At 40.2% G+C, this 18283-nt stretch overlaps 1 protein-coding gene across 2 annotated transcripts in view; it reads right to left on the reverse strand.

Moving 5' to 3' along the window:
- Window positions 1-2770: 2770 nt before the first annotated feature.
- Window positions 2771-18283, reverse strand: part of TEK (TEK receptor tyrosine kinase) — a 38643-nt gene continuing 23130 nt past the window's right edge. Inside the window, exons 7-23 of one of the 2 annotated variants that reach the window (XM_056514848.1) lie at window positions 17996-18124; window positions 16895-17049; window positions 16499-16640; window positions 15956-16117; window positions 15017-15151; window positions 13958-14251; window positions 12396-12695; window positions 11743-11900; window positions 10275-10485; window positions 9234-9344; window positions 8699-8889; window positions 8204-8317; window positions 7244-7314; window positions 6610-6650; window positions 5423-5519; window positions 4871-4970; window positions 2771-4727 (exon numbers count right to left, since the gene is read on the reverse strand). In XM_056514848.1, coding sequence (XP_056370823.1) covers window positions 4653-4727; window positions 4871-4970; window positions 5423-5519; window positions 6610-6650; window positions 7244-7314; window positions 8204-8317; window positions 8699-8889; window positions 9234-9344; window positions 10275-10485; window positions 11743-11900; window positions 12396-12695; window positions 13958-14251; window positions 15017-15151; window positions 15956-16117; window positions 16499-16640; window positions 16895-17049; window positions 17996-18124 — 2486 coding nt within the window. In that variant the 3' untranslated portion in view covers window positions 2771-4652. The remainder of the gene's footprint in view (window positions 4728-4870; window positions 4971-5422; window positions 5520-6609; window positions 6651-7243; window positions 7315-8203; window positions 8318-8698; window positions 8890-9233; window positions 9345-10274; window positions 10486-11742; window positions 11901-12395; window positions 12696-13957; window positions 14252-15016; window positions 15152-15955; window positions 16118-16498; window positions 16641-16894; window positions 17050-17995; window positions 18125-18283) is intronic. The other variant, XM_056514849.1, reaches the window with a different exon arrangement.

Below are 18283 nucleotides of genomic sequence, written 5' to 3' on the forward strand. Positions count from 1 at the left end.
GACAAGTGCCACAGCGCAAGATTTTTCTAGGTTTATCTGTTTCACTCTCACTCGAACCCCGGGCAGATGAGGGTTGGTTTGTGTGAGCTGCTGCCCCTCCTTGGAGGGACTGAACTGCTGCAATGCCTTGAGGGCGGACTCTGGGGTGGGAGGTGAGTGGCACAGCAGGGCCAAGTTTGGGGCTGTACAGGAGGCCTGGGAGAGCTGGATGCAGATGCTCTCTGCCCAGGCTGGGGAAGCCTGTGGCTCCCCTCAGCAGCTGTTGCTGCCATATGTGCGCATAGGGGTCTCCTGAACTGGAAAAGCTCAAGCAGTGTGCCCATGGGAATCTCATGACATTAACAAGACCAAGGTGCTGCACCTGGGTTGGGATAACCCCAGGTATCAAGACAGGCTGGCAATGGGCAGATTGAGAGCAGCCTCATCGCTGGAAATGTTCAAGGCCAGGCTGGATGGGGCTCTGAGCAACCTGTTCTAGTGAAAGATGTCTCTGCCCCTGCAAGGGCTTTGAAACTGGATGACCTTTAAAATCCTTTCCAACTCAAACCATTCTATGATTCTCTGTCAAGGTCTTTATGAAGAGCTGCACAGCACATGAGTGGAGAAAGTAATAGTGGAGGAAGAAGAAAGAAAAGGTAAGCCAGCTCCTCACAACTACTTTTATGGGCAGCTGTAGTCATTGCATTTTTAAACTGAGCTATTCTTCAAAATAAAAATAAAGACCAAAAAGGGTAAAAAGGATGTGAAAAGGGGCTTAATAGTTAAGGAAACTCTGTTCCTTCTATTTTGAGCTCAGTGGTTCAAAACCAGCATAGATCAGTAGTGACTGTTCCAGAAGGGGAGAGTTACAGTGTAAACCATCAGGTAAATGAGGAAAAGCTACAGTGTGAATCATGGGGGGTCATTAAGTGGACAATTGCCCATGTCCTTGGCTGCTGCCCTGAGAAAAAAGAGCACAGCTGCTTTTGCAGCTCGATTCAGCACTGCATTCTGAGCCTTAGAATGAGGAGCTCTTTTCCTTGGTTTCCTACTTGAAGCAGTTTGTTTTTCTCCTCAGCTGATTTTGGCCTCTATGCTGTGCTCATCCCTGAGCGGAATAAACAGAGGTCGATGGTTGGGACCACTTGCTGGATGGCACCCGAGCTTGTGAGAGGAGAGCTCTATGGCCCCAAGGTGGACACCTGGTCCCTTGGCATTGTGGCAATAGAAATGGTCAAAGGAAGGCCTTTTTATATTTGGAAAACCAGGGAAAGTGTAAGGTACAAATATACTCGGATACCGGTGTCCTTCTGGTCCATCACCATTTGACAAAATCCCATTCCCACAGCTTGAACTGGTTCCACCAAGGCCCACTTGTAAAAATGTCCCTGTGGCTCACATAAACTTCCAAGGCAAGACTTGCTGAAGGTTGGAATAGGTGGGGCTGCACTGAGGCCCTTTCTCTTTTGGGAGGGAAGGCTTTTCTCTTGCTGTCTGCTAGGCAAGAAATTGCCACTGCAGAGTGCAGGTTAAAATATGGGGTCTAAATGAGCATTTCAGGATATGGAAGGATCATGTGCAGTCTGGTGTTTCCTTTTCCCTCAGGCTAAATATCTGATAGGCAAGTGAGGGGCACCAGATCTGCACAAGGTCAAGCTACCCTCTGGCTTGTCTGAATTTCTGGGCTGCTGCCTGCAGATGGATGTGGACAGGTGAGGCTCTGCCCAGGAACTTCTGCAGGTACCATGCAAAGAAGCCGCTGGCCAAACAGCTGTTCCCTGTAAGGCTTTGCTCCTCAGCCAAACTCCAGGGCATCAGGTGGGCCCCCCCACATAGTGATCTCTGCTCTGGGTGCTTTTCAAATGAAGATCAAGTAGGAGCCAAAACTGGTTGAGTTTAGAAGGGACCCTGAAGGTGATTTAGTCCTCTTCCTGTGCCACTGGCAAGGATATCTTGAAGTACATCAGGTTGCTCAGAGCCCATCCAACATGTCCTTGAATGTTGCCAAGTGTGGGGCACCTCCCAGCTTTTCAATGACCTGTGCCAGTGTTTCAGCACTCTCCTGGTAAAGAGTTTCTTCCTTACAGCCAATTTGAATTGACTCTCTTTTGGCTAGACCATTCCCCCCTTTGCTCTTGCAGTTGGCCCTGCTAATAGATGTGTCTCCATCTTCCTTAGAAGCCCTTTCAAATATTGAAAAGTCTCCACAGAGCTTGTTGCCCTTCTGCAGGCTAAGCAAGCCCAATTCTCACAGCCCATTCCTCAGAGGACAGCTCCCACCTTCTGGTCATTTCTGAGGCCCTCTTTTGCTCTTGGGTGGTGTGTTCAGGTTTACCTGGTAGCAAAGGAACTGAAGTATTGTAGGATGAAGGCCTGCAGTGGGCTTGACGAGCACAGCAGAAGCAGTTCCTGCCAAGCTGTTCTGGATTGCTCTGTGGGAAGTGGGGCAGGGTTGGGCAGATTGTGAGCATCCAAGGGCAGCCTGCTTGTCCCTCCTGCCCCACTCTTAGAGGTTTCTGCCAGCCAAACAGGGACAGCTGAGCAGGATTGGTGCCAGCCCCATGTGCTGCCTGGCCAACTCAGGTAGAGGAGAACTGCTGCATGAGTACACTGGCCAAGTAGTATCTTTTCAAAAATGTGGTGAAATTTCTTTCTTTTATTAACTTTTTTGGTTTGGTTTGTTTTTTTAATTTTTGTTTTTTGTGGTTTTTTTTTGAGCTGTCCTTTGCTTCAGTTGTCCAGTGAATCGTTGTGCTCTTTGTAAACATGAAAGGAGAGATCAGACCGTGGGTTCTAAGGCAGAGTCAGTTTATTTCAGTTTGAGCTGGATGCCACCAGAGAGGGAGCCTGACCAAAGAAATCCCTGGGCCTTTGTACCCTTACACTCGGTACACTCGACCCTCACGCACTCGTCACGTGCCCTGCGTGAGCCTCTTAGTCCTATGGTGATTTATGGTCTGGGGTCTTCTAACACCTCACTGGATTCTCCATGTTCATGTGCCATTAACTGCTCTGATCTTCCTGCTTGGGGAAGTCTTGGGGCCCTCCAGGGTCTCAGCCCTTACCTGAAGATAACCAGTCTTTCTTTGTTTTCTCCCCTGCTTAGCCATTATGATAACAGAGTTCATTTAAAGTTCACCTACGCTAAGGTTTGAGCAGGGCGCTCTCATGCTAAGGTGAAAGCAAGTTACAATTAAACTTAAACCTACACAGATAATTTCTAATATCCTATTAGTAAACTTACTTTAATCCCCAACAATAAACTCCTAGTTTACATCTAGCACCTGATTTACAGTGCAAGTTCTACCTATCTCAAGGCTGTAGAAGTCATCTCAGCACCCTTGTTTGTTGGTTTCCTCCCTTTTAAAAGGACTTTTGGTGCTTCTGGTTGAGTTAGTCTGGTGTATGTCATTCATGTTACTCTCTATTCTGCTGGGATACCCCCACCTTGTAACCAGTTGCCTACCCATTCACAAAGTAAGAATCAGAAGGGGAAATCTTGCACTCTCTCAAGCATCTTTCTCCAGGTTGTAGGGGATGACCTATTGCATCCAACTGGGAAGCCACTGTGGTCTGATGGGCAGTTATGAGCTGGTAATCAAGGGCAAGAGGGGAAAATATGTGCAAAACATGATGTTGGCTAATATGTAAAATTTTCAAAGATTAAATCTACCAAATCCCTTGTACTTGGCTAGCCACCAGAAGCTGAAGGCAATCCTGCCTCTATTTGTCTTACCTAAGAACTAGGGACCTTTCTGGCATGTCAAATATCACTGTTTTGAAGCATTTGAGTAGGATATTTTTACCACACTATAGGCAGAATGAGAGGGTAAAATAAACAAAAGTAAGTAAGCCCTGCTTCTATATAATAGGTAGTAATTTATAGGTATGCAATGAAATTTTTAAATGAAATACAAATGGAATAAATCTCATGTATATCCAGGCGAGTTGTAAAATTGTGGTTTACAATACGTAGTAGGCTCCTCAACACTACGCTTCTTGAATAATGCTGTATGGCTGCCTCTGATAGCATTAAACACTTCAAAATAAATGTATATTTTGCATACGGGCAAAACCTGACAGTCACACTAGGTAATGAAAGAGCAACAGCATGCCTTATATCATACGAGTGTCAATAGAACTTTTGACTAGATTATTTTTACTAGCTGACTTGCATTCAAACAGGAGTCTGTCTTAATTATCCTTGTTGAGCACACTGGCCCACAACTGCCATTGTTGCACTGCAACTGCCCAGCATTTTTGTTTCAAACACAAGGAAAGGCATATGGAATACTGCCAAGTTACCACTCGGCTACGATTAGCTCTTGGAAAATATAAGCCAAACCCTCTAAGATGGCAATACCTAATGCATTACAATATGTATGTAGACGTTATATCTACATGACTAGGAAAAAAAGAAAACCCTGCATATGAAACAACAGATTTCATGACTTCAGTCTGTAGCTGCTTTGGACAGTATATACACTTCTACAGCGTGTGAAGGCACAGGTTACTGTGTGATACACACACATCACTGTGGTGAAACGGAATTGCTGTGTTATATATAGTTAGAGCTATACACAGTTCTACACAGCACATCACATTTTGGGCTCCAGCAGATTGAAGTTTGGTTTTCTGTAATCAATCACTGATGAATGAAGATCTGTCCCGTCTTAAGCAGCTTCTTCAGCGGAGCAATCAATGCCTGCATAAGTAAATTTCTCGTATAGGGTGGTATTCACATAGGTCTGGAAAGGAAATAAACAGAGCAGGTGTGATGCAAGGTACATTACCTGAAGAACCCTAAATAATGTTGAAATTATGCATAGCCTAATTCTATCATTATAGGTATATTTCTATACACATATGTTTATATAAAACAGAGTTTTACCTTTCTGTCTTCTAACATCCTGTTCAGTGACACCAGTATCTGAGCAAATGATGGTCTTTCATATGGTTTCTCTTTCCAGCACTGTCTCATTAGGTCGTACCTTTAAAAAACCAAAACCAACATTTCATAGTTCAGGTACATAAGTTCAAGTTAGAAATTTTTGATAATTTAAAGATTTTGCACATTCCGCTTTTCTGAGGGAAATGGATTTCTACATAGCTGAAGTTACATTTTCCGTAGATGGTTACTTAAAAGAACTTCTTTTACTCTGAAATAAACAAAAAGCTCTCTTAGAGCTAAAACCCTGGCATGTTGTCTAAAGAACAGGATAACTGGCTGAAGCAGAGTGCCTGGGAAAGTATTCACAGAAAATTAACAGTGTATGCTGTGTACAAAAGGACTTGTGCAATTTTTAATTTTTTAATGTAGTTTTTATAATTTCCAGTAAAAAAAAAAAAATTGTTTGCTAGTTTCTTGTAGAAATCATCTAATTTCTATAGCTGAGGTTGTGTTCTTCTGTTCGTTTTTGTTTTTTTCTAAGGCAATACTCACACTTCATCGTCACAGTTGAGAGGCTTTTCCAGTCGGTACCCTTGAGGGAGTTTTTCATATAGTTCTGCACATGTCATTCCACAATATGGTGTTCCACCTAAAGTTTAACCATTGGCATTAACAGAAGCAGGCTTTAGTAAAAGAAAGTTTAATTTCATAATAGAATTGGAATGATATGACTGACAGTGACAGCTAAATTAATCCAAAATTAGGGGATATTTTGTATCTACATTTTTATTGCTAATGCTTCCTTACTGCTTGATGCACAATATGGAGGAGAATAATAAAACTAAGTGTCAGTGGCTGGCCTAATTTGCTCTACAAGTCTGAGGGCCAGGATCTGATAGTCTTCAAAGTGTTTTTTCAATAGGGTTGATGTCAGTGGGCAAATCATTCCTTCATTAGCATCATCATAAGAAGATCTGGTGTGGACTCATGGAGCTCTTGCTGTCAGCTGGTTTTGCCCCTTTCTGCAGCTATTTGCTTGCTTAGACTCTTGATTTTCCCACTGCATCCATATCTAGTGCAAACCCATTTAGTAAGGAAAGGCAGGAACAAATCTCAAATCCAGAGCCCAGCTGGCAATGGGCACCTCAGTCAGTAGCATCTCCTGGCCAGCAGAGCTTGGGAACACCTCCAGGGCAAATCACAAGAGAGGTGTAACACAATGATTTTGAGTGGTGCAAGGCTGTATCACAGTCATGGTGGCTAGAGGTGTCTGCAGAAATGAACTCTAAATTTGATTTGAAGGTTAATGTTCAAAAATTTTCTTCATGAATATTTGGAGTAGGAGGTGATTAGTCCCCCACCCTGCAATAACATTAAAATAGAAGTCTTGATTCAAAATGCAGCAAAGCTGAGAAAATCCACTCAGCAAACTCAAAATGTGCTGTATTAAGGCTATAAATCATATGATATTCTGGAATTTATATTTAGATATGGCCTGGGTTTTATAGTGTCATGAAATCATGGTCATTATGGTTCTTTGTCATTTAAAATGGTAACTGAATTGAAAATTTGACAATTGCATTTCCAAATCTACTGAACCTGAATAAAATCTAGTAGGAAAAAAAAACCAGAAAGGAAATTGAAAACAATTGAGAAGCAGTATTTTCTAAAAGACTGAGTGAATGGAGCTGCCTTGGTGCAGTTTGTTTATTTGTGCAGTACAAAATTCAGATACTTACCTAAACTAACAATTTCCCATAAGAGGACACCATATGACCATCTGCAACAGAGAGATATTATGAAGTGCAACAAGAGTGCAACAAGAATTAATGTTTTTAATGGTAGGTAGTTTTGCTAGGATTCAGGGAATACAGGGAAGTGTGATATGTTTTTCTGTATTTTTTATAAAGTTTTGTATAATGATGGGCTTGTACAATCAAAAAGCAGGAAAATTAGCAAAATTAATTCACTCTGAGTCAGCCAAAGACCATTCTCAGCTTGTGAGCTTTCATCAAATACTGTAATTACAGAATTGCTTTTCCAAATACAATTTCTAGGTTCCTAAATAAAATACAAATTTCCTCAGGGTTTCCCAAATATTCATCGGGTCTCCAGCTTTGAATAAGAAGTACAGCTAAAGTAGTGGGGCACATCCAATAGGTTGTGAACACAGAAGTTGATCAGACCCTGATGAAGAAAGAAACAGGACTTTTTTATTATGGGTTTTATTTTTTGCTTCCATTGCTCACTCATGCTGACATGACTACTGAGGATTTTGAGTTAAGAGTGGATGTCTCATGATAGCTGTCAAACTTTTCTTGATAAGGAAATATATTTATTTGTTTAAAAATTGCCACTTGAACACATACTTACACATCACTGTTTGTGGTGTAAACACTGTAATTCAAAGATTCAATTGCCATCCATCGCACTGGAAGCCGTCCCTGGAAATTATTTCATGAAAGTTTATTTTTCAGTTCTTGGTATAGCAGTATTGCAGTTTGTATGCCAACAATCATTCTGCGTTACCTTAATGAAAACTGACTTTGTGCAAGTAAACTTTATCAAGTAAATAAACTTACTCAACTTGTGCAGTTTTACAGAAGAAATTCTTTATTGTGAGAATGGTGAGACACTGCAACAGGTTGCCCAGAGAAGCTGTGGGTGTGGGAGTGTTCAAGGCCAAGCTGGATGAGGCTCTGAGCAACCTGGTCTAGTGAAAGGTGGGGTTGGAGCTAGATGGTCTTGAAGGTACCTTTCCAAACAAATCATTCTGTGATCCTATGATGGTAGGATTTGCTTCCCAAAGGAACAGTTCACAGGAAAGCTAATAAAAAATGATCCAATCAACATCGAGGTGAAATGTAAACAATACCTCAGATGATGCCTCTGACCATCCTGTTGCCTTGACAGCACAGGGCTATTTCTAGTCTATAGCTACATGATGCTTTTTACGTACCTTCCTCTTCCAGATCTTCCAAGGCATTAGCTCTGGACAATCCTGATGTATGTCTGGTTACCTTCTTGCTAACTTTGGCCTTGTTCAATAGAATTAGACCACCTTGACACATCTATTCTACAGTCATCCATATACATATAAATAACCTAAAATTACATTTTACATTGTAGACATGGTATAGGATTTATTTACAAGTCGATGTATTTATGTCTATATTAATAAACATGCATATTTTTAATGTCAATTAATAACATTTAAATAATCAGTTCTGTAATGCCAGTAAGTTTGCATTTTTTGTTTCTATGGAAACAAGATTAAGAAACAGAAAAGCAAAATTAAGAAAACAGACTGTATCAAATTGTTTTGATCCTTACCATGGTCTTCTTAACATAAACTTCTTGACCTCTGGATAAGCCAAAGTCAGCTATTTTTGCAACATAATTTTCTCCAACCAAGATATTTCTTGCTGCCAAATCTCGATGAATAAACTAAAATGATGATGATGATAACAACGATGTAATAAAATAAGGAAATCAGTATAATTGAGTTTGACATGCATTACTTTACTGCTATATTGCAAACATTCTGAATATGAATATAAAACAAGAAATTTGCATGGTATGTCACTAGCAAGAACATTTTCAACTTTCTCTGAAAATGAAAGCAGTTAACTACCATGTTTTTTTAAGTTTTAATGCCTCTTCCATGATTCCCCATGACATAGTATTTGATAGATTTAAATGGAGACAACCAAATAAATCTCATTAGTGGTGCTATAGAAGTGACAATTAAAAATTCATTTAATTAAAGGGCATATTCCCAGAGAAGTATTTGCTGTGCTTTCAATGGGTAGAGAGCTGAAGACTGACCTGTTTCTGGCTCAAATAGTCCATCCCTCTGGCAACATCTGCTGCAAAATGCAGAAGTTGCTGAGAGGAAAGTGTAGATGCAGTACTGTTGGCAATAGCAAATGCTGGGTCTGTCTCTAGTACTCTGCTTTTCCGAAGGAAGTCCAGTAAATTTCCATGGGGGGCATATTCAATAGCAAGGTAAAGATATCCTAACAAAACATCAGATAGTGAGCATATCACAAAGTAGGAGAGAGTCAGTAATAGTCTTTGGAAATTTACACTACCTGGAGTGAAAAAAGAAATAAACATAAAACAGACTAGAGGGAAATGTCCAACAGGCTAATTGCTAGCAGTAGAGAAGAATTTAGATCTGGTCTTGAACATAATTTCTGGAGTATTCATGTGGTCTTGTGGATTCAAATGCCAGTTTATCTGACCTTTTAACAAATGTTGTACACAGATCTGCTAGTGTTTCTGTGGACTATGTGGGTTATATTATGAGAGGGGGTTTTTAAACTAATTTTTAAAGTACATGCATTCAGTAGTATCTTACCCCTATGTTCACATGCTCCCAAGAGATTGATGATGTTGGGATGATGTCCCAGTTTACAAAGAACTTCAAGTTCTCCAGCAAAATCTCTGTGATCATCTTTTGAGGCATACTCTGAAAATCAAGAAAACATGTATTTATGGTTTGCTTTGAACTGGATTTGTAAGATTTTTTTTTTTAATTTTGAGGAGTCTGAGATGCTTGGGACACTGCTGTTTCAACCCCAGTAGAAAGAGAAGAACTGTAAGGTACATTAGTCTTTACAGAAAAAGGTACGATTTTTCAATCAGAGGAAAAAATGTGAGAAATTAATGTCTGTAGAAGCTATCTGCAGAGAAAGGAAGCATCTTAACACATCCTGTTACTCTTCGTCTTGCCTGACAGTGTAAAATGTTTGAAGCAGATCTTATGAAAAGTAGCTGCCTAAAGATCCCTCCATATGTGTACTGTTGATTATTTCTGCCTATATGCAGACCTTGGCTATTTTAAAATTAATCATCACACTGACAAGTGTTTTTCCATTGGCCTAGATAATGACCTATTGAATTACAGTCTTGCAGTATTGTAGGTATTGTAGCTCTCTCTGGAAAGTAGCTGTCATACCCAATGACAGAAAAAAAGAAATTTGATGATCATCCCCATGTATGTGTATACACAGATGCATAGATGCAGATGCCTCTGAATAGCTGAAGTGACCAAGATGAACAAATGCTGTGCCCCAAGACTAGCTCTCTGCTCCTATCTATCCAATGCATCTTGCCTTGCAGATGAACTCGTGTGAAGCTCATACTGATCTATGAATTGAAAAATACACCTTAGTTAATCATGTCAACCACTGAGGAGAAATAGAAACCAGCTTCGCCCAGAAGAAATACAGTGGTTGACAAATCTTGGCATAGTGACACCTGATACAATTTAATTAGTAACTTTGAATATTTATTTTAGCTTGAGAACAGGGATACTAAGCATTTTATACGACAGAGAAACATTTGGAATACACAATCAAGAAAACTCTTTAGTCACAGAATCTCTGGGCTTTACTACCTTTCATCCTTTTTATTGCAGCATCCATGCGTAAGCCATCTTTCTTAATGCGTGCTTTCAGGACTTGCCCAAAGTTACCTTCCCCAATCACATCTTGAAATTTTATGTCATTCCATTCAAGAACTGGATAAATAGTAGGATCTGGACTGTTTTTGGCCTTCCTGCTCAGAGTCAGAGTACCTGAGTTAAACTGCAGAGCTGGCTCTTCCCTCTGCAACAGAATTAAACAAATGATATTAACTGTCATTTCTACTTCACTGAGCAATGCCCTGCTTACATTTCCCAAACACCTTTGCTCACTCATCTACTCACACACACACACACACACAGAGAAAGAGACAGAGAGAAAGAGAGAGGGAGAGAGAAAGCTCAACCCATCTCTTACATATACAGAGTGAGTACATTAGAGAGTTACACCTACTTTAGGTGCAACAAACAGTTCTGCCTGGATCCACAAAATTAATCAGGCTTTTTATTTGTGTCTAAGTACCTTTTAGACCTGGGCCTCCTGAACAATTTTATTATCATTGTGAAGATGAAGGACATGGGCAAAAATAATGTGATAAAACTGACCTCAAAACTCATATTAGGCTTAATTAAATCTTATGTTGTTCAGGCTCAGTAGGAATGGTGAGTTAAGAAGAAGTAAGGAAATACAGAGAGGAAATTTTCTTCCTCCATACTTAAGGAGACATCTCCTCTTCATTTACACATTGTCATGAAATACTGCTGTGGGAAAAATGTCAGGACTAGGAGACAAAGCTATTCTGTGTGGTCTGCAGACTGATCAGATCATTGGCTGAGCCCTCCACCACTGTTTGTGAAAGAACCTTTTTAGGTACACATGAAGGAGCTCTTTGGGCCAGCTTCATTCTGCTCCACAGGTTCCCCTCTTCAGAGGCAGAGAAAAGCACCAGACAGCAGAGGGATTAAGAGATTGCAGCAGGATACAAATGCATACATGTGTATAGAGAGATATCTCCATGGGATGTTAAAACCTTCAGCAATTTTCTCACAGCCAAAACTATGATGTTGCCATTGACAGATCCTTGGTGTGCTGTCCCCAGGTTGAAAAAGGATGAACATGTACCAGCAGCTGCTGATGCTCAAAAGCAACATTAAATATTCGTTTGTTCTCAAAATCAGGCAAGCCTTCACAGAGGCAGAAGAGGCTCCACTATTCTGTCTGACGTGGTACTTGCCATACACAAGTGTGACAAGGCAGAAGAGGGAGTACAGCAAATGGTCTGCAAATCATTTTTCAAGTCAAGTTTTCTACCTCCTAGCCTGTAGCCATGATGGCTTTACCTTTGGGATCCCTAGTAGAGAAGCTTTACAACAGTACTAATTGCACACCTAAAGAGAAGACAAGGTTTGTGAAAGCCAGGGAAAAGAAATTGGAAGAAAAAACAGAAAAAGATGAGCTAAAGTTAATAACCAAACTGACACTGGGAAGCTGGAAACCCACCACCACATTTTGGAAAGCCTGAGCCATTCGACGCTGGAAGTTGGCTCGCCTTAACTGCAGCATGATGAGAAAGGCCAGGAGAATTGTTACACAGGTCATCCCTGCAGAGCCAAGGATAGCAATAAGCAGCATTTTGCCTCCTTTGGATTCATATGGAGCTGTTGAGGAAGGACATAAGAATTCATCATCATTTTCAGCTTCTTCTGAATTTAGCAATATACTTGGAATGTGTAACTGAATAGTCCTGTCTTGTAAACTGTTTACAGACCTAAGGATACATCCTTTGTTTTCCAAAAATGTCAGAAACATTGGATGCTCTGAGTTTCAGATGCATGAGCACCTGCATATTCTGTTGAATTCAGTCAGAGCAGAGATGAGGCCACATCTAGTGATCTAATGGTCTTGCCAGATGCAGCTCCTTCAATTTTTGAGTCACTGGGCCCTTTTTAGTGGATATACAAAACAGCACATATTGTCACTTCATCAATACCATGCAGTGAATTAAGAAGTAAATTTTGGTGCTGTGTTGTGTGTCAAAATTAAGAGCAAAAGAAAACTCAGATCAAGAAATTAGTATCATAAGAGTCTCTTAGCTAGTTAGTTAACACAACCAGTCCTGCTTTTTGCAAAGCCAGTGTGGCAGATTAACTGACCTTTAGTTTCTGGAAGAGTCTTCAGTTCAAACGATGTGTTTGGGTTGCTCAAGCCAATGTTGTTCTGAGCATTAATCTGAACCTGGTACACAGTATCTGGCTCGAGGCCCTTGAGGTGATATTGAGTAATGCTGGTGTTCTTGATGATAATATCAATGTGATTGTGCTCAGCCTTGCCGTAAATTTTGTAGCTGATGATGATGGAGGAGATGGAATGACCCTCAGCAGCTGTCCAAGAGATGACTGAGGATGTGTCTGTGGTGTTAGAAAACCTGACGTTGTTTGGTGCAGGAGGGATTCCTGAAAACAAACACAAACACACAAGGCATTGGCATGTATATCCGCCTCTTTCTCCTTTCCACAGAGAACAAAACATTTTCCTCGGTGCTTTTGCTCTGCATCATAACAAACAGAATTTGTTGATTAGCTGTGGAAACTGAATGCAATAATTTTATGCTCTTGATGGGTTGTCATCCTTGTAGCAGCATTCCATACTTCTAGCAGAGGTTGGAGTGGCATTCAGTATACTGTCTTGGATGAAGATACACATCCTCTGAGCTCTCTCCAAGCTACACCATATTTGCTTTCAGATTAATGCAAAAAGGATTAATTTCCTACTATACTGAATCATCATTCCCGTGTAATTCCCAGGTCTCATGCTTTCACTTGCTTCAGAGATCAATTACCTGCCATGCTGTTAGAAAGAAAAGAAATTGATACCAGCACTTCTAAAAATCTAATCAGCAAACCACCAGCGGTGCTGAGTGCTACACTTGTGGACGCAGCCATGAATACCAAGCTAAGTAACTTCCCCTGGAAAACAGTACCCTTACGTGTTCTTAGTGCAGTTTGGTGTCAGAGCTCAGGAAAGTGGAGTGTCCCATGACAGCCATTGATACTTCCACTTATACATGTAGGATTTCATTGGGGTCCTCCTTACATGACCTCTAAGGAAGAAGAAGCACCTTTCCAGGGTGTGGTAAGGGCAGTGTCACGCATCAGCCATCCAGATGGACAACTGTTCAGAGGTACTTCATTCAGATAGGGCCTTTGTTGAGGTGTTGTGAAAGCACAGTGCTCACACTCAGGGAATTCAAGGGTAGTCTTCAGTGTAGCACACTCAACTGCACTTTGCTCACAGGGCTTTTATATTGCATTGTATCTTCTCTTCTTTAAGTGCTGACTATTTCTGCATTGTCATAGCTGAATTGGGTAACAAAAGAGCTTGGAGTAGTGAACTCTGATGGCTCATCATTCTGAGGAGGAAAAAATGCTACTTGTGTCAGAAGCACGAGTTGCACTGAAATGAAGATGTGGATTCTCAAGCTTGTTTTTCTCCATTTAAAAAAACCCACATTAGTAGTTCCTGACAATTTCCAGCAGAAGAATTCCTTTGGATGCTGAGCTTTCCAAATAACAGCAATAACAACCGCAAGCGATCATCAGGAACTAAGTGTTACCAAAATAAAGGATTACATTTAATGTAGTCATGAAGTGACAATTAGTCTCATCACTGGGGGTAACATGAAGAATTAAACAGAAGGGTGTGAATCAGCACTTACTGTCGCTGAAAGTCCATGCATACAGATAGTTGCTCCATTCTCCTTGGGACCTGGTGTTCACCCGTACCCTGCACATGTATTGCTGTCTAGGCTCAAGATCTTTAATGATCAAGGTGGACATATTTCCTGGCACTTGAGTAATAACACTGCTCTCGTCACCGTTGTCATTCACGCTCTTCCTTTCCACTTCAACACGAATATCATCCTCTGTCCTCAGTGTTAAAGGATGCCATGACAAATTCAGTGATGTCATACTTTTTGGAAAGAGAGTGATACCTTCTGGTGGAGGAAGACCTTGGAAAAGCCACAGTGAAACAGGGAACAACATTTCATGTCTGGTATTGAAGCTAAAATAGGGGTACCAGTTATTCCCAACCACTTGCCCCAGTTTGGGGTGACATAGGATAATTCTCTCAGCCATCCCACATAATTTGGCAGAAGTTACATCTAAGAGGTGTTGATAGTGCCACAGTATCTTATCAACAGATGGTGTGCCAATAAAATAGTATCTTCAAGGAGATGGTGTTACAGATGCCCTTTTTGGATGTGAGAAGCCAACAGCTGTTGTCTTGCTAGATAGGTCCTGGTGCAATCCTCATTTATTCTGTATGTCTGTATTTAGTTTGGGATCTATCTTAAAGGGACTAAAAAATTTCCCACTTGTTAAAATATCTTCATTTTTAAAGTAAATTGATCTAGTTCTAAGAGAAAGGACAGCAAAAAACTGATTTTTATCTCCAACTCTGCTGCAAAACCAGCCAAAATATAAAAATTTTCCTTTCCCAGATCCCTCGTCTCTAAATCAGGTCAAACAATAGCTTTGCCTTTTTCTGATTTTCTTCTCTGTTTTTTTGATTTGTTTTGTTGTTTTTTTTTCCTTGCCTTTTTTTTTTTTTTTTTAATATCCCTTTGCCTGAGATTCTTTTGAAGGAGTCTACAAAGTTTTCAAGTGCAACCTTCTTTGCTCAAGTGAAAGTGTTATGGCAGAGATCAGGGAACAGACCACAGAGATAAACAGCAGAAATACTGCATTTGTGAAAAGCCGTGGTGGTGCCTTACCAAGAGCAGCCGTTGTGAAGCTGGCCTGTGGTCCAGGATGGCCTTCCCCACCTTCCCCTTGCCGACTCAGCTGAACACAGAACTGATATTCAGTTTTGGGTTCCAGATTGTCCAGTCTTTTAGTTGTGCCTTTTACTGACAACAAAAGTCAAAAGAAAGTTAAGCCACGGCCCATGTTGAAATATGTTATGGAAGAAAATGTTTGGAAAATACAAGGTAAGATACTCAGGTTCCCTTTTTAGTTGTTGTTCTTGATTCAGTAGGTTAAACTAATTAGAAGTATAAAAATTGATTTTTAAGTTGAGCTCCAGCCTAGTCCAAAGGTTGCTTCATCCACCCTTCTTTCAGGATAAAACAATACTGGTTGCTTAGTCAGTGTTCTTTCTGTACACAGATCTTGGGTTATACTGATTTAGTAACAGTTGTTGTTAAAGTTCCTGTAATGTTTCCTGTAGTATTTTAGGCTACACATAAAATTTGAAAGCGTATCTAGAGGAGGTCATTGAACTCATAAGTAGGTTTCATTTTGCCCATACCATTACTGATAAATATTTTGGTAAGTAATTTGTCTCACTAGGGGCACAATGAACAAAACACAAGATAGTAGATGCCCCAGCATATCTCCATACTGCCCACTGATTTTGAAAACCTTCTGTTTACATGGGAGTTTAAAACAACTGGGCCCAAAACTGAGTACACTTAATCCTAAGGAAGAAGGGGAAAACCTTTTGCTCCTGAAGTGAATACACATTTCTAACTACTGTTGGTGTAACACATCCACATGAACACTATGTATAGTGATAAAGAGTCACATAGTCACAAAAGATTTAACTTCTATGCATTGTAGAATCTTTTGAGGCTTATCAAGAACAGAAACACATGATGTTTCAGTTAATAGGTGAAGTTTGTCTGTAAGGGAATTAAAGAACATCCTCTTACCTTCCACAGACATCCAGGACTGATAACGTTTGGCTGGCTTGTACAGAAGTTTTGTTGACACAACAGGTCCATCTCCATTGTGTAACTCAGCGTTGATATCAATTATGAGAAAATTATGTCCTCTGTCTGTCAGCCTTGGGGCATATTGTGGCACAGGAGGAACTGAACAAGAATGCAAGTATTAAACTAACCTTTTAGCTCCCTGTATAAGTAAGACTCTGGTTATTCCTAGATCTTTAGGAGAATGAAAGATGCTTGTCAGAACTCTCACAAAACAGATGGGGCTTTATGCACTAAAGCTGGTAGTTAAGATATTTCAAAAAAACCTTTAGGTTTTCTTCTAAACTTTATCATTACACTTACTTTTTCAATATACATAATTAGTATGTTACTTATAATGGGTTTCTTTTCATATTCCAACTGTAAATATTTATTCAGGTGTTTTCTGGCAGTGAAAAGAACAGAAAGCTCAGCCATACTAGAGTATAAAACTGTGCTTAAAATTAGAGAGACAAAGATATTTGAAGAAATTAATGCTTTTACCTTTGACTGTAACTTGAAATGGTTTCTCTGCCATTCCTGCTACTGTCTGCACACTGCAAACCCAAGTTCCTGTATCACCGGGCAGGATTCGATTAATTCTAAACATGGCTTCAGAACGGTTACTGGTAGAAATTTCATCAGGCTGAAATTACAAAAGATGTACAGGACCTGAAAAATTTGGGCATTTTGGAGCATTCCAATGATACCCTGAGTTTAGTGATATCTACAAAAAGCACCTATAATGGTCAACTCCATATTTTCATATGTGCTGAGAAATTAATGGCGTATCCCAGAATACCAAAACTTTCTATTACACATAAAAACCATAGTATGTATTAACTACATAAAGTCATTAGAAAAAAACATTAGAAACAGCACAAAGCATCAGGAGCCTACCCTTAGGACTGTTCCATCTTGCTTCAAGAGTTTGAATTCTTCAGATTTAGGAAGTGGCATCCCTGTTGCTATACAAAGTGGTTTGAACTCGACGCCAGAATTGAGTTCCACAGGATCTTGTAAATTTACTATCTGAGGTGAAAGATCTGCTGAACCTACAGAAAATATATTATTGTTATGTCACCCTTCCAACAGACATTTAAAAAGACAGGTGTAGGTGTGCAGGCAGTGTAGGTGTCTGGTTCTGTGTGCCCTCATGCGGGCATATGGAAGAACCACGCTCTGCAAAGTTTTGACATCATTTTATATATAATGTGAGAAGGAACGAGCCCTGTGTTCACTCTTCTTTCTTTTTCTGATCCCTCTCCTCTCTTTCTTGTTGACATTTTAAGCACAAACAGTCTTACCATGGCAAAATCATGCATGCATTTTGTTCTGAATGTACAGTACCTACTTGCTCTCTATTTTGTCTGTTTGCAACACCATAGAGATCACAATGGTATAATTTGGCTGGTTGGATCACAGTCTTATTTCTCTATAGGTTTTTGTTCTTGAAAAGTTTCACAGATCAGCAGTGGATTTCTTACTTTATTTATCCATCTAAAATAATAAATGCTGAGTGCATCTTATAGAATACTTTGCCTGAATCCAATGAGACAAGGTGTGTTCAGCTTTGTAAACTTAAGTTTTCCCCAGAGAGACAGAGCAGTTTTAAACTCTGGTGTTAGGGTCTCAGACATCACTTTCAGGTCATGAAGCTCATGGTATAGGAATGTATGCAGCCATCTAAGAGATAGGTAATGGTAAAAGATCATGAGTTTATACAAAAAGCTGAATGTCCAGCTTCTCTCAGGGATTGATGTTAAGATCAGTCAAGTCCTATGGTGTAAAGCTTGAAAATCTAGTAATATCATCCTGATAAATGCAATGTATAGGTCAGAGGCTTAAAAAGACTGTATTGCAATGAGGCTGTGCAGAAGTGTCTGCACCCCTGGAAAGTAGAGCGTGGACCAAGAACACCGGCCTGGAGTGGTAATGCTGTACCAGCATTAAGATCTGTTTTAGTTACACTGGGAACAACCATTTACTACCTTACTTTACCTTTTTTTTCACATTGCAGACCATGCCATCCGAAGGAGCAGATGCAGCCCTTAAATCTGTCACATGTTCCTCGATTGTGGCAATTACATTTGAGTTTGCAATCTGACCCATAAAACCCAGGTTTGCATTCTGCAAGTACATATGTTGCAGTTAGTGCAAAACTACTAGAAAACATCTTCCATTATTTCTCAGTCTCATTAGAGAAAAAAACTTTTTACATGACTGTAAAATGTATAATCTGTTACTCTCCTCTGTTGTTCCCCTTCTGTATTTCCTGTGTACAGAACA

The sequence above is a fragment of the Oenanthe melanoleuca genome, chromosome Z (genome assembly GCF_029582105.1).
Source record: "Oenanthe melanoleuca isolate GR-GAL-2019-014 chromosome Z, OMel1.0, whole genome shotgun sequence".
NCBI lineage: Eukaryota > Metazoa > Chordata > Aves > Passeriformes > Muscicapidae > Oenanthe > Oenanthe melanoleuca.